Below are 25,734 nucleotides of genomic sequence, written 5' to 3' on the forward strand. Positions count from 1 at the left end.
CATTCTAGGCTTTCCAGAATCTTCCACGACCTTCCCTTCTGCTTTTGTTATTAATTTTGGTTTTGAATCATCAAATCAATGTTCTGTAAATACTTTGCTATGGGAGACTGACTCAATTTTCCTGTTGCTGTAGAAATTATGGTCTTACAAAGTTGTTTATGTCACAGCTTGCCAAGCTGATAGCAGTTTTAGTTGAGTGTAAGTTACACACTTCTAAAAGCCAAAGCAACTCCAGGAAAAATGGTGGCTCTATGTGCTTTAGTAGTCTAGCAGTATCAGATTCTTCACAGAAAGACTCTGAAGTCTTTTTCATTTCAGAATTGTCCAGCAATCACAGTATCACCAAGGCTGGAAGAGACCTCAGAGATCATCAAGTCCAACCTTTTACCACAGAGCTCAAGGCTAGACCATGGCACCAAGTGCCACGTCCAACCTTGCCTTGAGCAGCTCCAGGGACGGCGACTCCACCACCTCCCCGGGCAGCCCATTCCAGTGTCCAATGTCTCTCTCAGTGAAGAACTTTCTCCTCACCTCCAGCCTAAATTTCCCCTGGCATAGCTTGAGGCTATGTCCTCTTGTTCTGGTGCTGGCCACCTGAGAGAAGAGAGCAACCTCCTCCTGGCTACAACTTCCCCTCAGGTAGTTGTAGACAGCAATAAGGTCACCCCTGAGCCTCCTCTTCTCCAGGCTAAACAATCCCAGCTCCCTCAGCCTCTCCTCGTAGGGCTGTGCTCAAGGCCTCTCACCAGCCTCGTTGCCCTTCTCTGGACACGCTCAAGCATCTCAATGTCCCTCCTAAACTGGGGGGCCCAGAACTGAACACAGTACTCAAGTTGCATACTGTTAAGATTTTATCCTGATCAGTTTCCATGGTTTCTTTCCCACACAAATCTGCCAGTTATTCTGCTCTCAACAATAAAGGAAACTTTCATACACTCGTGTGGTGTGTGACCTTTGGTCTCAGACCTGATTCACCTCTTAGCATTGCTTTGGTGACTCTTGCTGTGGCTGAAGACTCCCAGTTAAATTGCTAGGTAGATCCAAACCTGTTTTTGCCATATGCCTTTGGTGGAATTACAGAGGCTTCATATCTCAACTCCTGATTTCTCTTTTTAAAAAATCCCTATTACTGGTAGTGGACTTGGGGAAAATGTTTTGGAAACCTAGAATCCATCCTTGTTTAATGTAGTTCTAAAAATGCTGCTTTAAGTATACATAGAATGTTGCCAACTGGAACCTCTTGTTAGTAGACTCTTGTTTGCATTAGACATGTTTTTAATTTGTGAAACTTCAGGCTCAAAATTTGCTGCTGCAGTTAACATCACAGTTTCTTAGATTATGTGGTACCCTTTCTAGTAGACATTTAGAAATGCATTTACTACATATACTGTTCAAAATAGTAGTACTTTTTGATCTAAAAAAAGCTCAATAAGAACAGGTTAGCTTGATACAATAGTAATTAGAAAGAAAATAGAATCACAGAATCATAGAATGATTTGTGTTTGAAAGGGCCATCTAGTTCCAACCACCCTGCCACAGGCAGGAATATCTTTCTCTAGGTCAGGTTGGTCAAAGTTCCATTCAGCATGGGCAAGAATACTTCCAGAGAGCAGGGAATCCACTCCTGCCCTGAGCAGCCCATTTCAGTGTCTCACAGAAATGACAGAAACAGATGCAGACAGTAAACATTCTCGTAACACCATTGTATCTGATTCTTTAAGCAACAACTTCCTTGACATTTTTCCACAGGTCAACAACTCTAATGCTCAGGACACTGCTACAGCCTTGTCATGCTCTCTCCTTCAGTATGAACTATGAGATTGTCCTAAATAATCTGCAGATAAGGAGAAAAATCTTACCATGTTCATCCACCGCTCGATTTAAATCGGATTTCCAAGCATCATCTTCCCACATCCACCCCAGAGGACACATGAACTCACGTGGCGGTGGTGCTTTTTCTCCATTCTTTTATGTAGGGGAAACATAACAGTTCTGTGCATTAATAGATGAAATACACTGTGTAGCAAATTCTAGAACTCTTTTAAACCTTTACTTATCCAGTGAAAAATATATCTCACCACATCTGTGTAGCTCTCTTCAGCTGCTTTCCATTCCCCTCCAGGATAGCGACTCTCATTTTCATATACCTCATCAGTAAACTCAGTATGACCAGCATCAGCTTCAGTCAACAAACTGCAAGTCCAAAGTAAATACAATACCAAACCAGATGCATTTTTGTTAGCTACGGAGAATAAATAGAAACAACACACAAAACATGCACATGTGCTGGAATTCTAGATCATTCATCTTTGTGAGGTGTCTATTTTCTTACTACAGTGTAGACACCATCTATATGATGTCTACTTATTTCCTCAGAATGTCTTCCCAACACTGAAGCAAATCCACTAGAGTAGGTAATAGAAGGCACATTATCTAGAAGGCTGAGTGACAAGCAGGAGTGTTTTAACTGCCTTTACCAGGATCTGCTTTCAATAAATAGATTTTTTTTTCTTTCTCCAAGAGGAATTAAGTGCAGAAAACCCCATGCTGCACAGAATGATCACACACATCTCTAATTTTTATACAGCTAGTTATGCACTAAAATTTAGCAAATTACTTGATTTTGTTCCACTTTATGCTGCTGACAGGGCAAGCAAGACGTTGGCTAGTATTTTTCTAAGCTGTAAGTAAAAGAAATGAGAACATTAAAATCAGATAAAATAGCCTTGATTTCCACTTGGGATTCCCTGTGATTCCAAAAGGGCTAAAGTATGTTCTAAAATGCCATCTGCTGGGCAAGTAAAGTCATGCAGATGGTTTTCCAGTGTAAGCAGACACAAGGGACAAATGCACTTATGCATTTTAACAGCAGGTGGTTTCCACTATCTGAGAAAATATTTCCATGCCTGTTATTTCCTTTCTTCATTCCAGATTATTTGCTGAACTAAAACCTATTGATTGAGCACGACAATAAATCCATCCATTCATACCTATTAAGAGCTAGAATTCAGAAAAAGGATTAAATAGCAGCATGTATTTTTCCTGCACTGTTTTTCTACAGTAACAATCCTGTATTTCTTTACCATCAGAATATAGGGATTTTTAAAAGGCTGCACCTATTCTTTAATGAAAAAAAGGAAAATAATCTCTTCCTCAGGCTGTCTTCTGGTTTTGAAACAAGTAATTTAGCCAGGTTGGTTTAAAGAGTGGCAACACAAACATCTGAACTGGCACAACTCAGGAGTTGAAAACTACTGCCAGAACCAGACTGAATCTGCTAGAGCTGGGGGAGTATTGACACCTCATGAGTTTGCTCTGCTAGGGGAGGATTTGTTACATGGAACCACAACCTTAGGCTCTGAACAACCCCTGCCTTGAGTCAGTTTGGTTGGTTAACAAGGACAATGGAACTTCTTGACATTTAGTGAAATAAACACAAACCTTCACCCACTGTAGGTGAATGACCATACACATGTTGCAATGGTGTTGATAGAATATGAACTGCAAATTTGTACTGGATGTCAACTTGTGGAAAATCTCTCTACCTAAGGGTCCAGTCTGAAAGCATCACAGAAGCATTTGAAAACCTCTCTCAGACCGAAGTGATTCTCATGGTACCTGTCAAGGACTTTTTTACCCCTATTTTAAAGATGAGGCATTGAGAGACAGAGAATATAAGCAATATGCCCATCAGTGCACAGCAGCTTCTAAACAGTAAGTTGGTTCCTACGAGATGGATGAATTCTTTCAGTTGTATGTTTGTTACTTTTTAAAAAAGATAATGCTAATTGTAGTCTCATTAACAACATTTTTACTGTAGTACAAAGTTCAGCTTTGTATCTTGTTCTCAGACAAGAAAACAGAGGAGCTTTTAATCTACACTTTGAGGTTAAACTCCTTTATTCCTACATGCATAAAATAAATCAAAATCTAACCTTCTTTCAGGGTCAACCATCCATTCCCCTTCCCACTCCCAGCCCTTAGGGGGTAGAAAGTACTCTCTTTTCAGTTTGATTTTTCCTGTGACATCGGAAAACTTGTAGCGACCAACAAGTCCTGAGGTACCCCATTTTCCAAAAAGAAGAGCTTGATTTTCATACTGTTTGAGAAGAAAGAAAGAAAACCCAATGCTTTAGGAATAATAAAGCTTTGAGGAGGAAAAAAACCCAACAACACCAGAACAAACCAAACACCAACCCAACAAAAACAAATCCCAAAGCAAACCAACCAATCAAACAAAAAAAAAAAAAAGAGATTTATCTCTTACAACTGAAACATTCTCCTGTACTTTGTCTTTCTCTGAAATTAGGTAGTCCCTTCCCACAGTATTCTGCTATGTCATGATTTCTTTAATTTTCTTCTGTGCTGTCAGGTACAAAATGCTTCCACTGCTAAACTACACTAGCTTCTCAATTTAATGCCCACCTCCAGCTACACTCACACTGCCTCCAAATTAAATATTTCTTAAATAAATTCCATTACATTACTCAAACAAGTTTCTTCTGTTCCCTAAATGCATGATTCTGTTCCCTAAATGCATGATTCTTTTTCATCTCAAGTTTCCTCCCACTTAACACTTCCATTTTTTGTAGCATGCAAAACTGAATTACAGTCTTAGGATGGAAGCTACTAGGGGCATGATTGTGATGTTAGCCGAGTTTATATGCTAACAGCAATATTCATAGTTTATGATGGTCTTGAGTTTTGTGCTCTTTTTACTGTAAAATTGTTGGATTGCAATATGAAGAGAAAAAAATTATTCAGTAGCCTCTTAAACTCAATACTTAAGTAATGGCTCTAAACATCCATTAACTGTTTTAAGTGACTTACTACAGCAGAAATAAATATTTAAGCATAGGTGCAATGGTAACACAAACCTGTGTAAAAATGTGATTTTGTTAGTTATACTGATATTGGAGGCATGTGAAAGACATCTGTCACTTACTATTCTCATTCAAAAGCTCTACTACATACTGTGGGACTATTTCAAGCATTTTTACTCCAGATTTGTTAACTCTTACCATTGAAATGTTATCACATTATAAGCTTTTGTCAGCAAAATCTACTAGTTTTGACCCGTTTTCCCTGTAACAGTAAATTTTCTACTTCTACAAAAGAATGATTATTAAGCAAAATCACTTCTATCCAACCATTATTTGTGGAAGTGAAGAAGCAAGTAAAATAAAAGGGTTATTCACATGCCAAAACATAATGGTCCAGATCCCAATCTTAATTACATTGATAAAACATAAATGCCTTTGAAATCACTGGAGTTAACCAGATTTTTACCTGACTAACCAGTACGGAATCTGATCTGCTTAAGTTCACCTGGTAGGGACAATGGACTTGAATAAGGTCTGTTTATTTCAGTATAACAAATACTACATTCTGCCTGGCATTAAAAAAAAACCAAACACCACCACCAAAAACAAAGGAGATCATATTTTATTTAATTCCACACTTTCATTTAAGCTGACAGTAAGAAAGGAAGGGTGGACATACCATTTCTGCAAAAACACTGAATGTTCCCTCTGCAAAGCTATTAAACTTCTTCTCAACTGCACTGAGCCCAAGCCAAATGTTAATTCGCAGCTCCGCAGGCATTTTGACATCTTTCATCTTATCCTGGGGGTACTGGCACAAAAAACAACAAAGAAAAACATTCCTATTCAAGAGTAAGACTCTGTGGAAAGACATACTAGGAAACTTCTGGGTGTTGGCATACAGTATATGATTTGCTGAAAACTAGCCAAAACTTTAAATAGCTTTTTGGAACTTCTCTTGCTACACTGTTTTTTCCCTCTGATGGTCACACCCAACCCCAAAACACCAACCTCAGAAACACTTTAAAAAGTCCTATTACAACTTTAAACTCTTTCAGAAAAGCCTCACAGTTAGTGCCTGATGCTGGTTCTAACAGGCATGCATGAACTTTACAATTTATGTGATATTTTGAATTAGCTCTATATAGTTGGCTTTTCATCTGAGTTTGGACATTTCATTGTTTATAATTTATGTGAATGTTTCAGGCTTGTAGAATACTAGAATGGGTTGGAAGGAACCTCCGAAGGTCATCTAGTCCCATCCCCCGCTTCAGTCAGCAGGGGCATCCTCAACTAGACCAGGTTGATCAGAGCCCCATCAAGCCTCACTTTAAGTATCTCCAGGGATGGGGTCCCAACCACCATGATGGGCAACCTGTTCCAGTGTTCCACCACCTTCATAGTAAAGAACCTGTTCCTAACATCAAATCTAAATCTGCTCTTCTCCAGTTTGAAGCCTTTGCCCCTCATCCAATCACTACAGGTCTTTGTAAATAGTCTCTCTCCATCCTTCTTGCAGCCTCCCTTCAGGTACTGGAAGGCTGCTATTAGGTCTCCCTGGAGCCTCCTCTTCTCCAGGCTGAACAACCCGAGATCCCTGGGCCTGTCCTTGCAGCAGAGGTGTTCCAACCCCCTGATCATTTTCATGGCCTGCCTCTGGACCTGCTCCATCAGGTCCATGTCCTTCCTATATAGAGGGCTCCAGACCTGAACACAGTACTGATGTTAGAAGGCATTACAGTTTAGAGCATTAATTAATTTTTAAGGGGAAAAAATCCAGTACCTTTAAGAAGATTGTTTGTGTCTTTCCACAGTATTTACCAGATGATTCAGGGCTTGTTGTGGAATACAGCACTTGGTGTGCTGGAACACGTGCATAAGCCAGTCTTTTCTCCCCTCGGATCATCCATATGATTACATCAGGCATACTGTTCTGTGGCTGTGGATTATTTGTGGGGAAAAGAAAGTTAAGAATGGTAATTAATAGAATGTTAAAGTAATGTAATATTTAGACAATAGAAACATAGCTTGGGATTTATGTCAACTTAGAATCAATAATCAACATGAATTAATGATAACCAGAGCAAACTGTTTTACTTTGCACACAATGCAGTATATAGTTCTGACAAAAAAAACATTGAAAATACCATTGAGACTGTTGAAAAGCAAGGAAGTTTCATCCAAAAAAATCAATTCCTATATATTTTGCAAGTTTTTCCAGAGACATTTGGTATCTAAATTTCTTTATGGTGACCGTAGGCACTGATTCTAAATGCTACTGCTTTGGATTGACTTGCTACATACTGAAGTGTTTGTAATACTTCCATGTTAAAGGTAGAGCACCACAAGACTTTTAGCAGAAGACAGTGAAAGCTATCTTTTTGCAGCTTTGTCTGCATCTGTGTCTACTAGCTGCAAGTCTGCCAAAATGGCTGTGACTTTTTAAAATAAATCAGTGATATGATAATGAGAAAAAGTCTCTAAAATGTTTTGAGAATGAATTACAAGAACTGAGATGAAAAGTTAGCATGATGCTGAAAATTTAAAGCAACCACAGAAACAAAGAGATTTAATTCTATTAGAAGTGGATAACCATGGCCAACAAGCTGCAGAAGTGTAACATACATCCAGCAGTTCCTGAACTTGCAAAGCGACCTGCAGTTCTGGATGAAAGGAAAGAACAAAATACTGTCATTGTAGACAGTAGAGAGTCTGTTCTATAAATTACAGAATGGTTATTTCCCAACATATGTTCTCAGCAGAGACAGCTAACACACTAAAATGTTACAGTAAATCCTAATTAAACAGGTGAACATTGTTACTTACATAGCATCTAAAATTACTGTTCTAAGGAGAGCAGATATTGCTTGATCATCACTGAACATTACATCATTTTGTGCGAGGTAGAGAGTTACTTCTAAACTAACTGAATCACTGATGCTATGTGGTACTAACCTCTTCACTCAGTTGCAGTAATCTATCCAACCAGTCCTCAATTTCCAACATAGTGGCTTTCACATCAGTAGCTTCGTTTCTCATCCTTGCTGCTGCTTCCCCAATCTGTCTGAGGGACTTCAAACGCAATTTTTCTATCTGAGTGTCAAGGACTGTAATATTAGATTTGCCTTCTATGAGAGGAAATGGTTTACTGAAAAGACAATATTTAAGATGGTTAGTAATCTGCATGGATTTTATTTAGCTACACATTAAATATAGACAAGTAAACAGTGGCAGCAGAGCGTTCCTGTGACTGAAACCCACCAGAACAATGTCACAGCAAACAAAGTGTTTATAGTAAGCAAGTGAAATTGTTTACATAGCAAGCACCAATGTAGAATAGCTCGAGAGCTGTGTTTTGATGTAATCACTGCTAACCAAAGCCAAGTAAAATCCATTTCTCTATATATTCAAATTAGGAAATTATTGCCTTAGACTATAAATTATTACATTACTGCCTTTAGACCAAGACCTTCCTTCACTGGAAACTGTAAATTCTAGAAACTCAATATACAAATACAGCCTGTGGCTAAGACTAGAGTTGTCTAACCCTCTGGCATAAAACCACCAAACTCTAAAAGAAATTCGTGATACAACTTCTGAGTCACCAGGGGGCAGAATAACCATTCAGTGAAACCAAGAAATCCCATAGCATCACGGCATTCCGGAAGAGCCCCGGAAAATTGATCTTTTAAGCAGTAGTGCAGGATGGATGTGAGCTAATTTGATTGCTATTACCCAGGGGCTAATGATTCCTAATTGTTGAGTGATATTTTATAAAACAATGGGCATAATTAGTAACTGTGCAGATGTGTGTCAGGAGGATGAGCTGACATAACCAATACAATCTGAAGTTCCTACACTCACTAGATGGCTCCATGTAACAACAGTTTGCCCTTCACATTTTGCTTTCCTAAAGTACGTTAGTTCTTTCTCTCTGCTTTCTTCCAGGTCCCAGCATGTAGTCTATGAAGCTACTAGTTTATATTTTGACATAAGCTTTCCATGTAATTCTTTGCTAGTGTATACTGATCTCCACTGTTTGCTTTGTCTTCTATTCACTTTTATATTGGCTCTACAGCTTGACGAATTTGTTTTCTCACATCATGTTCTGTTATTTCCTCACTTTCCCTTTCCTTTTCCTGTGCAGTTTCATTACTGACTTATCTAATGTTTTTCGAGGCTCTCTCCCCACCTATTAATCTCTTTCTCACGTGATTCTTTCTGTTTGGAGTTTATTGTTCTTCAAAACCTCCAAGTGCTGTCTCCTGTCGCTTTCTCTAAATACTCCCTTACATACAGACATGTTGACTAAAGATTATTCAAAATATCATCTTTATGCTCCTTGAACTCTAAATAGTTTGTTTTTTTTTTTTATTGTGGCCTTACAAGTAAATAACAGAATTTCTTCCCTCCTCAGTTTCAGAAAGAATATTGAAACATGGGTAAGCAAAGGTACATAAAGAATTCTAAAGAAGGTAAGATGGTAAAAAAAAGCAGCAGAGATTCAGAATTTCTTTTTCAGACCAGTCCTGCCTTAGATTTTTTTTTCCAAGAGATGCTGTTATATTACTAACAGTAAATAAGATAAAGAAGAATTACAAAACTAGGTAGATGACTTCGCCAGCATTATTCAAGCCATTTTACTACTTTCAGAGACTTTTGGAATTCCAGTTCATAAGGGTAATCGGGTTTATAGTTCTTAGAATTTGTTTTCTGACTTAGTAAAGCAATTGCAAAGATTCAAAGCAGGCCTAGAAAGATAACATAAAAGATAAAAGGGGTACTTTTACCTTATATCTTCTGTAAGTTCATCAATCAGTTTCAACCATAGCTCAGCTAATTGGTTTTCAGGCATTTTAGACTGCATTCCTGATTTTAAGGTGGCCAAGTTGGATTGCTGAAGAATTTAAATGAAAAGGAATTGCACATATAAACTTCCATAGTAGTTTATACTCAATATAAGTTTCAAGTTTTTACACCTGTTTATTTGTATGTATAAAGTCCAAACAAAATAAAAGACTCAAATGTTCAAACCTGAGCCATTGTTTAACAGGACCATTCATATACTATTCCTCATTGTGTTTAATGATGCATGATATTGCACCTAACTTCTACAGCAAATAACAGTTCTGCAGACATGACCCTAACCAACACTGAGGACTCTTCCTTCTTTCTCTGGAGACTTTGAAAATCCACCTGGATCTGTTCCTATGTGGCCTGCCCTAGGTGTTCTTGCTTTGGTAGGGTGGTTGGACTCAATCTCTATCGGTCCCTTCTGCCCCCTAACATTCAGTGATTCTGTGATTCCTGTAGGAACTCCCTGAAAATTCAAGCAAGAATGTGCTGGGCCTTGCCAAAAGACAGATCTATGGCTAGCAGTGCTATTTGTTATACTGAGCTACATTTAATTTGGAACAGCAAAAAAGGAGGGGAAAGTGTCAGAAAACTGTTTCCTTGTTTGCCAAAAATGTCACTTTTTAATTACATCTTTAAATGAAAAAACAAAACAAAACCAAACAACTAAAAACACCAACAACAAAACCAACCAAACAAAACCATGCTAAAAATTGGAAAGCACATAAGCAAAAGAAAGATCTTACCAGTCTCTCAGCCATGTTTAGGATTACATTCACAGGGTCTAATCTATGACTTATGTCCTCCCAAAAGGAAGTCAGCGTTACAACTGGTTTTGTGTTTGCCCACGGCAAGTAGTAATAATAATTACCTAGTGTGAAATATTTGTATGTTAGAGTTAGAATTCATGGCAGGAGTACACAGTGTTCATTGCACAAGCTGCAACAGTTCTTTCATTTATGTAGTACAATTCCTTAAGAACACATAAGCTAGTCCAAACTTAAAGGGTTTATATTTGTCAGCCATTGCAGCATCTACTGGATGGTAAACTTTGACTTCAAGTTCTTTCAAACTTTAATGGATTCTTTTTCAGTAAGTTATCTGTTATGAAGGTCATTGTTACTTCCTGTAATTTAGCAGTGTGGATAGTACATTAATATAAGCATATCTCTGAAATATTAAAATAATCATTTTCCAGAATAAACCTGATTACTTCATTTAAAACACACAAGAAAATAATTCACAATGTTTGCAGTTAATAAAAAAGTTACAGCCAAAAGATATTTTCCTGTAAATCACCTAGGTTGATTTCTTCTAAGGTGTCAGACTCCTGGTTGAAAACAAGTTTTTATTTTAGCCTAAATCAGAATATTCAAAAGGTATTTTCCCCATTTAATACCTTAAGATAGTGTGATTTTCTTTTCTGTTAATTTTTCAGATCTGCTACATGGCTAAAAGATTTCACTGAATTCTGCTGAGTTATTTCTTTAATAACCCCAGTGAGCTTTGCAGCCTAGCCACTTCAAACATAACATAAATCTAATCTCAAAATCTGTGAGGAGCCACACTTTCTTTTCTGTCATGTTTTCAATGTTTTTAGTGCAGATAGGGATGTCATTCCAAAGCTGTAAAATAGCAGGAGCTTACATCATTTTATACCCACCCTTAGCAGCATCCTTACCATCAAAAACAGCACGACTGTACTGAGTTGTTGATGCCAAAGGTTTACAGGTAGTATCAAACTTGTTGCCATAGTTACCAATGCTAACTTCAAACTGGATGGGTTCACCAGTGTCTTGCAGCATGGTAGCAGAATGAAACACAGCAGCCAAGGAGAATTTCCGTCTGCGCTGATACTTCTACAAAAAAAGAACCTTTTTATTTGAATTTCAGTGTTTGTAAAACAGGATCCACAATTATAGAAGACTACAGCAATTTCTTAATGGAAATAATGACTTAATTTTGGTTGTCTTTCTGAGAAGCAAGCAAAAATCTGTATTTATAATAAATTACTGTATTTGAGATGATAAAAAATGTTTCAAATTAACATCTGACACTACAAGTGTATGTTATTTTTGTAGCCACACCATCAATACCCATCTCTCTTAATTCTCAGATTCAACTCAGTTGTTTCAATTTCAGTAAGAAATAACCAGCCACAGAACATCTCCACTACCAACACTGACAATAAAACAAGAATTTACCTCTATAACCAGTAAGTCATCACTAGGAATTGTCTCTAACTTCTTATTAACAGGTTTGCTTTCAAATACTGTAGACAGTTCAACCAGAATTCTCCCTCTATAAGCAACTCCTTCTCCCTGTAACATAATTGCACATCGAATTAAATTTGATATATTTCTTCTAGAGTAGCATACTTTTTCTGGATTCACTGAAGTGTTCTCAAAACTTCTGCAGAGACATGGACAAATGAAATTAAGCAGTTGGATTTAATTCATTTATGAAAACAAGGAAATAAGAAACTAATGCATACAGAAGTACAGATAGTGAAAATCACCAAAATCACTGCTGCTCCTTCAAAACCACCTTTATAACCAAAACAGGTAACAATGGAGAATACTGTCATACTTATTAAGCATAAATATAAAACATTATTCATTCAGAAAGAACCACTAGGAGGAGGACAACATGAAACCAAAACCACATTAAAATTATTCATTCAGTGATCAATCAAAGATAATTCTTTTATTTAAAATAATAAAGAAACTGACCTTTCCAAAGTTTAATTCATCATATGGGTCTGGAAATCCAGTGTATTCTCTTGGGCTTCCATAGAAGTTTAGATAGCAAGGTCCAAAAGTTGGTAAAAAGCCAACTTCAGTTTCTCCAGTGCTTGCTAAAAAAACCCAACATCACCATTGTATCTTTTAAAATTATAACTCAGAGCCAGGAAAATGATTAACATTTCTATAAAACCAAGTAGAACAAATGTTAGATATTAGTTGGGCATTAGTTATTAGTGAAGTCAGAACACTTTATTCTCTGGGTATGCTATAGGACTTTACAGTAAGTGTACCAGTGATGAGCTGTACTTGTTCCTAATCTCCTCCTTCGTTGTATAATACTTACAAGGTACTGCTTCATGCAGTAAAAACCCCACAGAATACACAGAACTTCTGCCCCACTCCACATAGCAGGTTTTCATTTATGTGAAAGAATAGTACACTTGTGTTAACAGAAAACATGTTTTCTAGAAATAAATGGAGCTGAGCAAAACAACATGTGCAGTCACTTAAATGCATAAGTCACTTCTGTAGCTAAACAGCTACAAAAACTATACTGAAAATCCCCCTACTGTTTAGCACAGTTAATCCTACTGTCTTCATTTTTAGTACAACTTTTCTGTAGCTACACTTCAGGGTAAAACACAGACTACTGCAACATCTCTCAACCTTCCTATAGACTGAATTAATTCTCATTAAATGTTGATGACAATAAATTCTAATTTACATACTATTCTTATTCCATGGCAAAACAGTGAGAAATTTTAATTTGCTAAATGTAACTTTAAAAAAACCCCAAAACTGTAAATTTTAATAGCTAAGATAGGAAACTGCATACCAAATCTGTTGCTTATTTTCAGGTAGTTAAGATATCTAAGAACTTGAAAAGGTATTTCCATTGCTAATGCTTCCTGTCATAACTCTGTATTTTTGAAGGGTGTTCCAGATTTTAGCAAAAAGAATATACAGGGAAGTCTTAGTTCTATCACTAGTGTTATCTTTTGGGGTTGCAGTCATTTCTCCCAAATTTATAAAGATGTTTCTAAGAAACATTTTTTATAAGCATATTAAAATCTACACTTCAGCAAGCAGCAAACACATGCCAAGGCTACAGAGTGATAAATTTGATGAGTAGTGAAAAGGGATTAGAACAAGGTTAAGCAAAGCACGTGCAAGAAAACAGGCACAGTTTTGTGCAATCAGAAAAGATTCCATATTCTTTTCCTTCTTGTATCCTAGCTTTTGTCTTTGAACAAATGATTATGGCATTAATAAAACCAACCAAACAAACAAACAGGAGAATTGGGTTCTAAGCCTTGCAAAAGATATTGCTGCAGCACAAAGACAGATGCATGTATCACAGCAAAGGACAGCTGAGATAACAAGTGACAATAAAGGGTTATGCCTTCTATGACTGTGCCACTGTGACTACTGAGTAATACAACTCGAAGGAACACAGCCTCAACAGTCACACAAAATCAGTAATATACAGAATGAAGTTTTGCACTTCTCTGTTTCTATTTGGATACTTGCACATCCTTCACTAGAACCAGAAACAGATCAAAATTTTAATGAATTCAGACTCTATCCAATTTAAAAAAAAAACAATTCTACCACTAAGGTGCTCACATCACATCTTAATGGGACTAGATTTAAGGTATAGATCTGTGATGAATTAATACATTCACTGTCTACTGGTGCTAATAGAGAGAAGATATATTTTAAAATATAACTTCCCCACCCCCAAACCTGGAATAGGAAGAATATTCTTTTGTATTTGTTGTCCCCAAACCTGGAATAGGAAAAATATTCTTTTGTATTTGTTGTTGACATTTAGAAGGCTGATCATGTATTACAGAAAACAATTCCAAACTATTGTCAGCCTTTAACTTACTATTACTTTATTAAGACAAAAAGATAATAAATTAAATAAGTGTGGATGTTGCCTTCCAACTGCACTCCAATTGTATTTATTTCTAACTGCATTAAACATTTAGCACAGTCTTTCAAAATTGGATGTCACTGTAGACAATTATATAAAAAGTCCTCTTTCCAGGTTTTAAAAAGAATCAGATTTTGTTGTCCAGACTTTACTTATACAACTCGAAAAGCATAAGCAAAACAGCCACTAATTGTTTTAGGCAGTTATTTACTTCTGCAGGGCTGTGCAGCTGCAATTATAGTAGCAATCTCATAGCCAAGTTAAAAACTGAAAGCCATTGTTAGATAAGCACTTTATAATTGAAGCAACAGCATGCTCAACTCAAACACAGCTTAAAGCACCAGCCAAAGAGAAATATCTTCAAACCAGTTCCAGTGCCAAAACTGTTTTATACACTTAGTTACACTCTGATACTCTTCAATCACAATGTTGAAGTCTTTTAGATAAGTAATTTTTTTTTTAAGATGATGGTTTTTTCTCAGTTTGGGCAATGGAAAGCAAAATCAGTAACAGTCAAAGACATGAACCTTCATATGACGAAGCCCCTGCTCCCGAAGATGAAAATTCTATATTATGAAAAGAGAAGAAGTTACACGACAAGTGACAACAGCATTTTGAAAACAAATACAACACAAAGCAATCTGATTTTAAAGTTGAAGGACTGAGAGAAAAAAACTTCACTTCATTTTGCTACCTTATTAAAATATGAAGGTATTACTCTTCCTGTACAAATTTCAAAGGAGAGAAGAAAAGGAAAAAAAAATTAAGAAAAAAGTACACAACTGACAAAATAGATTGTTTTGGTGTTTCAGCTTCAGCTTTGTATAGTTCTCCAGCCCACAAAATAAAACCTTATTTTAACAATTATTTTAGAAGAGCATTAAGAATATTTAAGAAAGCCACTACATTTCAGGGCCCATTTGCATATCTTAATGTCCTGAAGACTAGTTCAGTTTCCCAATCCCTCAGAAGTAAGAAGAGGCTTCAGGGACAGCACTGACCTCAAGGGAGTATAACATAAACTGTGATTTTACATGGAAATGTCTATTTCAGTGTCAGCATCTGAGTAGAGAGGGAATACAAGATAAAATTTTCACAGTACTAAGCATCTGGACTTTCAAACCCAGGTATTGGAGATCTTTGGAGTCAGCAGCACTTCAAGTTACCCACTTCTATGTGTAGTACAGCTGTCTCTCCAGGGCTGAATTTTTCCTAGCTGCCCAACCCTTCTGTCCTTGATTTCCCATTGCCTTTTTCTGTAACCTTTACTTTTGCCTCTAGTTTTGTGTGGGATATACTAAAAGAATGCTGGCACAAAGTCTTACTTCAACAATAGTACTTCTAAGAGGACAGAGTTATAACCTGGAAGTTATATGACCAAAAATACAGCTCTATCCATCAAGATAAAAACTGAAGAACAAACTGGTCTGTCTTCAATAAGTACAGATCACAGATTTCATAAACACAACAGAAAAAATTAGGAATTTAGATTCTCTTTGTGACAATGCTGGGAATGGTTTTAAGCCAGTGTCCTTCAGATTAAAAAAGTGTTAATCCTGTTTAGCCATGAACTTTACAATTCTGTATGGACAACTAATATGCCATAGTATGTTCTTTGAAAAGATAAAATGTTTATTCTGGCAACGTGCTAGTTTGAGCCTAGCTAGAATGTTTTGGGAGAACTACATTACAGGCTGTGAAAGAAAAACAAGGCTGATGTCTATCTCAATCATAGGCTTGCTGAGATGTATAAAAACCAAAATCCAAACACAGATAAGGCACTGGCTTCTGCTGCTGGGGAACTGGCTGAGCTGCATCTCTAACCTTACCCCTCTCTGCTGTTTCTTTGACTAATCCACTTTGTTTCCTAACCCCTTGACCGAACCTCCATTCTTCCTTGGGATTGGAGTAAGGTCGAGAGGGGTAGGGGGAAGGTGAAGGGGTGGTTGGGAGCCCCTCCTGGGGACTCAGGTTTCTGGGAGGGGAGTTGTGTTTCTGTGTTACCTTTTATCTTGTATACTGTAAATATCTGCTTGTATATTGTGCTAAGCTGTAAATAATAAGCTTCATTCAATTTCCAGAGCTGGCTGTGTCTAGTCTGGCTGATTTCTAAAGTGGGGGGGGGGGGCAGGGACCACCCAAACCATCACAGGCAAATTAGCAGCAAATCCTTGACATGGATCTGGCTCAGCTGTATTAAAGATCTTGGTATAAAAAGAAGAAATTGTAGATACAGGTTAGGAATAAATAATCAATAATCACATTATTTACTAGTATATAAATGTAACAGGAGGGCTTTATAATATTTCCCAAAATCTTGGTACAAAAAAAGCTTTTTATAATGTTGTAAAAAGGAGTTTCATTACAAAAGTATCTTCCAATGGGGACCATGTTAGGAACTTAATATCCTCCTAACTAAATTTGTTTTCTTGCAGTTAATCAGCTTTGCTTTTAAGCTTTGATGAAATTATATATCTGTCATCCATACTGACCAAAACAAACTAATTGCCTGCCATTATAATATTGCAATTCAACTCTTCATTCAGTGAAGCTACTAAAATAAGAGTTACTAAGTACTAATTTGGAGCACTTATGCAATGCTCGTTTCTGGTAGGATACTGATCAGTGAAGAGACTGATCCAAGTTTCCCCAACATCAGAAACTGGCCTAGTAGTATATAGGACATGAGCTCGTTCTAGACAGTTCCTGTCAGCTAACTACTCAAGAACATTCCTCAGCTTTTAGATTCTCTGCCCAGAAAAACAGCAGATATGCTTATAAGGTGGGAAATGAAGCCTTGTCTACTAGTGCCCAGTGAAGTAATGATTCTGAAGCAGTGACTTTGGACAGGTTTTAAATTAAATATCTTACAAAGTATTTTAGTAAATTTCCACGTCTTACTCGTGACAGATTGTTTTTATAAAGAGTTTTCTGAATTTGGGAAATTATTCACAAATTTGATTAATTCCTTAACTATGCATAAAACAACACTGAAATTTTAATTAGTTCCTGCTATTTCCACGATGATGTGGTTTAAACACTTTTTTTTTCAGGAGCATTGTTTTGAAAACTCCAGGAACAGATAATCTTCTTGCCACAGAGCTGAGGAAGCACACAAGTGCTTTCTTAAAGCACTGAGTCTTACTATTCCTTATAACACAACCAGCAACAGAACAAGGGGGGACAGTCTCAAGTTGTGCCGGGGGAAGTATAGGCTGGATGTTAGGAAGAAGTTCTACCCAGAGAGAGTGATTTGCCATTGGAATGGGCTGCCCAGGGAGGTGGTGGAGTCACCATCCTCGGAGGTGTTCAAGACTGGATGAGGCACTTAGTGCCATGGTCTAGTTGACTGGATAGAGCTAGGGGATAAATTGGACTGGATGATCTTGGAGCCTCTTCCAACCTGGTTGATTCTATAATTGTATAAGAGAAGACACTAAATGACATACTGCTCAATTACCTTCCACCTCTCCTCCAGAAGAAGCAATTTTTGAAAGACTTAAATATGTTGTTCCTACTACATCATTTTTTGTAAGACGATCCCTACAAAAGAGAAAACCAGAAAGATTATATTTAAATATATATCCTACAGACAAACAGTCAACCAGTGACTTAAGTGGACTCAAAGATCATCTACACACATTTTAGATCTGCTGGAATGCTTTAGTATTATTATTAACACAGATAGTAATGGCTAGTCACAAAAGGGAGCTGTATCATGAAGTCACCTGGCTTTTTACACTATTACTTAAATAGTGATAGTGCTTAGTGCTTACTGCACAAAATTCACAATGCTCCACGTTACATTCATCAAGATTTTTGTAAAGAAACCATAAAGGAAGATACTTAAACACTTGCTCAAAATCTCTCACAGGCTGTAAAAATACCTGACATTTATACAACTATAGACATTTCTTCACTTAATAGATTTTACCTTGTCTAGCACTTTGATTGAAAGTACAAACTCACCAGTCAACAACTGCAAGTTTTATTTTCTCACACATTGAGGGAAACTGAAAAATAAAATAACTCATTACATATTTCACCTCTGTAATGTTACAGCCCTCAGTTCCAAAAAGATGGCTGTTTTCTATGGAATCAAGAAAAAAAAAAAAAAAAGCTGACCTTGATTTGAAGATGAATAATTTGATTCCACTCTGGATTAGCATTTTTCTCAATTATATTTGTGCAAACCTGCAAAAAACGAAATACAGCATATCTGAGATGAAACAAAGTATACATGAGCTACAATATAGGATATATCACATTCAGTTTGTTAAAATGAGGGCTAATAGTTAATGATGACTCCTCAGTGGTTTATGCAGCAATAAACCCTTAGTCTTTAATTGGTAAATACTGCTAAACCAATCTGCATATGCACAATGTCTAAACCTAAAACTGGAGTTACCCCACAGGAAAAAGCTTGTTACTTCCATTAGCTACGCAGGAGGGGATGGGAACTGGAGAGGACCCAATTTGAGCTAAGCAATCCAAGCTCCAATTCTTTATTGAGAGCATCAGACTCCAAGTTACAAAGCACATATTTTTCAGTTTGGGTGAAAAGTGTGAAACACATACAGCATACAAGTGATACTTTTCCTTATCATTTGGTGCATCTAAATATTCGAATATGTATAATCTTCCTTACTTGCGGTTACTGCAAAAGCATTTGGTGCACCTAAGTATTGGAATTTGCATATTCCTCCCAATTCCCTCCTACTCTGCACACAGTCCCACAGAAGCTGCTTACCAGAAGGCTCAAGGACAAATTCCTCTGAGCTTCTTCACGCACAGCGCTGTGGTTTTACTGTGCTTCAATACTCAGACCTCACATCCAAGGCTTGATTGTACACACTTCTAGGGGCTTGTGCCCCTCATTTTTCAGCCAGTTCCCAACATAGCTACACTTCAAGATGCTTGCACCACACACTCAACACTTTTATCATAGCCGAGAAATGAGACTGGAGAGTAACTTGATTCCAGCTTATTTTATGCAGAATTTAGAGTAGATGGATGTTGTAGCCAGGTGGGGGTTGGCCTCTTCTCCCAGGCAACCACCAATAGAACAAGGGGACACAGTCTCAAGTTGTACCGAGGGAAGTATAGGCTGGATGTTAGGAAGAAGTTCTTCACAAAGAGAGTGATTTCCCGTTGGAATGGGCTGCCCAGAGAGGTGGTGGAGGCACCATCCCTGGAGGTGTTCAGGAAAAGACTGGATGAGGCACTTAGTGCCATGGTCTAGTTGACTGGATAGGGCTGTGGGATAGGTTGGACTGGATGATCTTGGAGGTCTCTTCCAACCTGGTTGATTCTATGACTCTATGATTCTATGATAGAGCCAATATTATTTGTTAATCATGTCTACTGAATATCCTCTACATTACTGGGTGTGGTGACCTGGCTAACATAATAAAGTACTGTCATCTTTATTCTCAAGAAAAAAAGATTGGCTAACAATAAATATAGGCTGTGCAATTGTACTTCAGCTTAAATTTGCTATTCTAAGGAAAATGTATTCATAGATTTATAGAATGGTTTGAGTTGGAAGGGATCTTAAAGATCATATACTCCCAACCTCCCCTGCCATGGGCAGGGACACCTTCTATGAAACCAGGTTGCTCAAGGCCTTATCCAGCCTGGCCTTGAACACCTCCAGAGAGGGGGCATCCATGACCTCCCTGGCCAACCTGTTCCAATGTCTCACCACCCTTACTAGAAGGACACTGTAAGGTCTCCCAGGAGCCTTCTCTTCTCCAAGCTGAACAACCCTAGCTCTCTCTCGCACTGTCCCAATAGCAAACATGCTCCAGCCCCCTGATCATCTTCGTGACCCTCCTCTGGACCTGCTCCAGCAGTCTGATATCCTTCTTAGGGTGGGGGCAACATTGTTAATATACAAAGTATATAGTAAGGTACCAAAAAACCCTCAACAATTGGCAACAACCAGTAGGCAAGCAGTTTGGCACCCATAAGTTCCTAGCATTTAGTCATATACTCCATTTACTAGTAGTCATCAGCTTTACACTCAATCTGTTGTACCTTGTAGTTTGTTCTTGTTTCATGAAGTAAACTTTAGAGTTAATACTTTTTTATTTACATTGTTTCAGTAAATTTAAGTATTTATCTTGGTACATAAATTTGTTCCCAGGACTATTATAAGAATGCCAAGATTCAGATATTACTAAATTACCTTTTTCCCAGCAAAAGAAACTTCTACAAATGGATCTACCAGGTTTTTCTTGTCTGCTTCTCCTCCAAATATCTCCTTCACAGTCTGTGCAAAAGCATCATCCACTGAAAAAGTGTTAAAGATGAAATTAAGGTTTATGCTTATTTAGTAATTCAGTCTAAATAATAAATTGCCCATAGCAGTTCCACCAGAATCAACCAGCTTACAGATAACAAAGTAGGTTAAAGTCTAATTTGATTGGCAAATTCTGAATAGTGTTGCTGGCAAAAATTGAGGATTTAGGCTTAAGAGCAACTTCAAGAACATAATTTTTTTTTGGAAACACCATTAAGATCATTAACATAGTTGTATTTGAAAAACATTATGTATGTACCTATAGATATTGTCATTTGTTGTCATAGGCAAGAAATTAAGCTAAGAAGGGATGAAAAAGCCACGTATATTCTATAGGAAAACACATATGGCATATGATGAGAGAAATGGCCTTCTCAGCAATATAGGGTTGACCAGTAAAACCTCACTACACAAACTAAGGTCAAAGTGCTTACAAAGTCTCAGGTCCTCCAAGGCTGTTTATTTAAGCTTATGGTGCTCAACTTAAAACACACAAACTCCAAGCAGCTTTCTGAGATACAACCAGTTCTTAGTTACTTATTTCCTCTGGCTGCACAGGAGCATGTTACTGGCAATATGGCCAGCTGATTTCAGCAGTCCTGTGGCCTTTTCACCCCTGCAAAACAGCACCTATGAAGAACTAATGAATTTCTGCAAAGAGGAAGGTGCAGGAGGCCATCTGAACTGCTATTTTTCTACTAGTACCTTGTCGTGGAGGGCCTGTAGGCCTGAAAAGAGGCTTATTTATGCCTTGCCTGGACATGTCTTTCTGCCAGGACCCCTGTTTATAAACAAGTTGTGTAAGCCCACACACACCCAGCTCGTTGTCTCTCTGGGGCAAATCCATGTGATCCCCATATCTGGGAAAGTCCAGGCAAGTAGCTTCTGCCTATTATGGTAAGGTTTGGCTGACTGCCAACCTGGTTGGTCACTCTGGTGGCCAAAGAGGCCATTAATCTCGGCCCACAGTCAATAAATAGGGGTGCACAGGCAAACACGTGCGCTCTGACTCACCCGCATGGCACAGACCCTGCAAGGCTCAGACATAGCTCTGGCCATACCTGCAGCTCAGCTCTCTGACCCTGCTCGCAGCTCTCTGACCCTATCTGCAGCTCAGCTCAGCTCGGACCACACTGCAGCGCCCTGCTGCTCTGACTCACTTCAGACATAGCTCTGACCCTCACTTGCAGCGCTCAGAGCTCATGCTTTGATCTATTTGCAGCTTACCTGCCTGCATACCTTAGATGCAGAACTCATTTAAGCCTGCATATAATATATATATATAAGGAGCCTATAGCCTCCTAAGCGAGCTGTGCACATCTGCACGCTACCGTGCTACCAGGACCAGATCCTGCATTGCTTTACCTACAGAGCTCAGACTCCCAGCAGACACACACACGGCCTGAACCCATGAAGAACCGTGCCAGAGACAGCATGGATATTCTTCTCCTGCTCCTGAAATCCTGCCAAGCTGATATCCCTGAACACAGCATCCAGAAGAAGACAACAGCGTCAAAGGCAGAGATCATCCCTTGCCAGGAGAACAAAGGTTAGAGGAAAACCTGTTTCCCCAGAGACTGGGAAGATTTATCATCTCCCCTCAAGCCGGGAAGATTCCAGCATCCAAGTCCGTGGGCAGAGACCCTGAAGCCTGGACACTAGGCACAGGCTGTGATGCAGCCCTGGAGGGTGATTAATAACTAATAATACTGTGAGTAAAAGCTTTAATACCTCTGTAATATAAGTTGCCTCTGCCACAGAGCAGAAAGAGTTTCAGCTCACTCTGCTGGGCAAATAGCATAAAGATCCCAAACGGCATTAAGCTGCAGAGAAAACTCCTCTCTCTATTTATAGTTTGAATGTTTGCTAGTTAAATAACAAATCCCTGTACATATCTTGTCCTAAATTGTTTTCATAACTATGCACTGAACTGAATATTAATATACAGTGGTTGGGGGTGGTGAGAGTTCAGAATATTGAATTTAATAAATTATATTTTTATATAAAATTTATATTGCCTCAAATTAATTTTTCACCTCCGCCAAATAGGCGTAGGTATTGAGAATCCCTCTCCGAAATATACCTAAGCAGCCTTAGAAAAGAGGATGGCAGGCAACTAGCTGTCTGGTAAGCTCTCAAAGTTTGGTAGGAATTGGGATCCAAGATGACACTGACATGTGCACAGTATACTTGAGCTGGACATGAAGAGAGCATCCAGCTTGTCTGCAGATCAACTGTACTTGAACATGAGTTATATGCATGTAACTTTTGCAGATGCAGCTGCAGAAGGGCTAACGAAGGTGACCCTTTCCCACTACTAGAAGCTGTGTGGCCTACTCAGCAAGAGATGAACATGACTAATTGAACACATTAAACTACCCTTTACAAGAATCACAAAGACTTACAGAGTATTATGAAGGGACCTGAAATGGTCTACTTAAGCAATCACAGAATTATTAGCTACAATAAAAATTTAGAACACTCAAGATGCTTTATGTTCAAGGAATGTTTTTGGAGAGTTAAGTATTTCCAACGGTAGTCAAATACAAGGGGGCAGAAGCTATGTACTTTGCGGAATGTCCTCAGCTCTGTAGATTTTGAGAAGGAAAGTGACCCATCGAAGTGCAGTTCCAGCAGGTAATAACAGATTGCTCTCCACATCATCACTTTCATTATCTCTTTCCCTTTTTTCAACCTGTTGGGAGATACAATGTACATAGTATCAGGTAGATAAAAAAGTATAATGTACAGAATTAAGGTGATTTGTTAAATTGGTACCACAATACACTTCAGACAGAAGACTGTTGTCAGTTTCATTATAAAGAATGAAGTTCTTTATAATCCATAATTCTTCTGTGCTACTTTGAAGCAGGGTAGAATGTTTTGGTGAGAAAAAGTAGATTATAGGCTGTGAAAGGAAAACAATGGTGATGTCTGCTTCCCTCAGAGTCTTGCTGAAGAAGAAAGGAAACATTAGATAACACTCCCACCATTTTGTCTCTCTCTGACTGGGCTTTGACTGAGCTGCAGCTCCCTAACCTCACCTGCCACTCACCTTTGCTTCTTAACCTCTTGTCTGAACCTCTATTCTTCCTTAGGACTGGGGTAAGGTTGATAGGGGCAGGGGGAAGGTGCAGGGGTGGTTGAGGGCCCCTCCTGGGGACTCAGGTTTCTGGGAGGGGAGTTGTGTTTCTGTATTACTTTTACCTTGTATATTTCTGTCTATAACTGTATATACTGTAAATATCTGCTTGTATATTGTGCTAGCTGTAAATAAATAGCTTCATTTATATTCCCAGAGCCGGCTGAGTCTAGTTGGGTATTTCCAAAGTGTGGGGGGGCAGCTAACACCCAAACCATCACATCTTCACAAAAATTAATTCCACCTAAAATATTTTGCTTACATCATCATCTCTAAAGCACTCAATTGCAGGAGCCCATTATAATCAATCTTTCTAAACTATTTTGGCATTTGTACAACACCAACTTCATGCAATTTTCATACTCATTTCAAGATGAATATTGTGGTAAGGCATCTTACCTCAAATAGAAAAGGCAAACAACTCTCACCCAAACCACTCTACGAATCTATGAATCAATACACTCAGAGCTGGTCCAGAGGTTGCTTAATTGGTCAGAATAACAAAATAAGCTTTGAGTTACTTTGTAGTAGTGAATGCTCTTGAAACAACTTGTAAATACTGTTTTACTTTGAGATATGACTCACAGGGTGAACTACAAGTGCATTTAAAGAATGTTGGGGGAACTTGGAGTGGAGAGGGGAAGAAAAACATTTAAGAGAAACTTACTGGGGGTTCATCTCCAGTTCCCAGGACAAACATGCTGACTTTGATATAGCCTTTAGCTCCAGAATTTGTATCTTCAGGATTACTCAGCAAAAGCCATTTTCTCATGACTGCGTGACCTAAAATAAAACAAAGAGCACACACCCAGTAATACCTATTACAAAACAGCAGAAATCAAACAAAACTAGCTCCAAAACCAACCCCAAATCTAGTGGCATTAAAACGTTGTGACACACTAATTCAGAGATATAATTACCAAATGCTTTTACATTATATTTCACATTTTAGGCTTTTCATACCAGAATTAGTATCCAAGTCTTAGGTGCTTGTACTTCATCTCAAAACCACTGAAAGGAGTTAGATACTGCTGGATTCTTTTTCAAGTTAGTACTTAAAGCAGCAATCTCAAACAACTTTCCATTAACATTCTTCTTTCATGAAATGTTTCAACTCAAGTTTCAAGATAGAATGAAGCTTTGAAGTAGCTGTTACTTACCAGGCTCATCATAAATATAGCCAATGTCAATCTGAAATAAAGAACAAAGACATTACTTTTGAAGACCTACCAAAACAGAAAAAAGCTAGGGCAACCCCTCCAGTTTTTCAGTACTACTGCTACATTGTTCTCTTGTCACAAACAAAAGGTAGTTTACATAGCGTATTCTTGGGAGGAGAAACAGAAAATACCTTACATTGAAAATTTATGGATTTTTAATAGATACAGCAGCCAAGAAAAAAATGCAAGAAAAGAATTAAGAGTTGTAGTTAGTTACTTCTTTCATCAAACCCCAGGCTTTTTTAGTTACCAGAGAAAGAAGATATGGCTAGCTTACTGCTTCTTGAGTTCCCTGTGCTCCCCCATTATTTTATGTTCAAACAAGCCTTTCAGAAGTCTTTTGTTTCTATTTCCTGCTCAATATCTCATCCTTCAGCTCCAGAAATGAAGCTTGTTTTTTAATGAATAACTTCCTTTTCCTTTTATGATGATGATGATGGGTAATTTTCTCCTTTACAGTGTCAAAGCTGGACACGATTGCACATGTAGCGCAACTGTATTAGTCGTGTCAGATTTCAAACGGGTTCTGGAAGGTAAGCATGTTTGTTTATGGTAATTAGGGCTAGTACTCCTTTCAGGTAAAGTGAGAGGGTGATTTTCTAAACCCTTGGGGTTTTCTCCTGGAATGTGTGCCTGCAGGAATACAAAATAGCCTAAATGACATGCTGTCACATGCTTAGCTGTCACATGCTTAGTGAATGATCA

At 38.1% G+C, this 25,734-nt stretch overlaps 1 protein-coding gene across 3 annotated transcripts in view; it reads right to left on the reverse strand.

Annotated features, from left to right (window-relative positions):
* MYOF (myoferlin) overlaps positions 1-25,734 on the reverse strand; it is a 78,256-nt gene that overhangs the window by 25,373 nt on the left and 27,149 nt on the right. For 2 of the 3 annotated variants that reach the window (XM_064144697.1, XM_064144698.1), the window contains 19 exons: positions 24,970-25,000; positions 24,477-24,592; positions 23,236-23,362; positions 20,554-20,657; positions 18,489-18,557; positions 18,333-18,376; positions 17,824-17,906; positions 14,891-14,929; positions 12,410-12,534; positions 11,882-11,998; positions 11,359-11,536; positions 10,424-10,548; positions 9,614-9,720; positions 7,779-7,971; positions 6,607-6,762; positions 5,503-5,634; positions 3,936-4,099; positions 2,079-2,193; positions 1,860-1,965 (listed from right to left, as the gene is read on the reverse strand). In XM_064144697.1, the coding sequence (XP_064000767.1) occupies positions 1,860-1,965; positions 2,079-2,193; positions 3,936-4,099; positions 5,503-5,634; positions 6,607-6,762; positions 7,779-7,971; positions 9,614-9,720; positions 10,424-10,548; positions 11,359-11,536; positions 11,882-11,998; positions 12,410-12,534; positions 14,891-14,929; positions 17,824-17,906; positions 18,333-18,376; positions 18,489-18,557; positions 20,554-20,657; positions 23,236-23,362; positions 24,477-24,592; positions 24,970-25,000 (2,131 nt within the window). The remainder of the gene's footprint in view (positions 1-1,859; positions 1,966-2,078; positions 2,194-3,935; positions 4,100-5,502; positions 5,635-6,606; positions 6,763-7,778; positions 7,972-9,613; positions 9,721-10,423; positions 10,549-11,358; positions 11,537-11,881; positions 11,999-12,409; positions 12,535-14,890; positions 14,930-17,823; positions 17,907-18,332; positions 18,377-18,488; positions 18,558-20,553; positions 20,658-23,235; positions 23,363-24,476; positions 24,593-24,969; positions 25,001-25,734) is intronic. The other variant, XM_064144699.1, reaches the window with a different exon arrangement.

Source organism: Pogoniulus pusillus, chromosome 6 (assembly GCF_015220805.1).
Source record: "Pogoniulus pusillus isolate bPogPus1 chromosome 6, bPogPus1.pri, whole genome shotgun sequence".
Classification (NCBI taxonomy): domain Eukaryota; kingdom Metazoa; phylum Chordata; class Aves; order Piciformes; family Lybiidae; genus Pogoniulus; species Pogoniulus pusillus.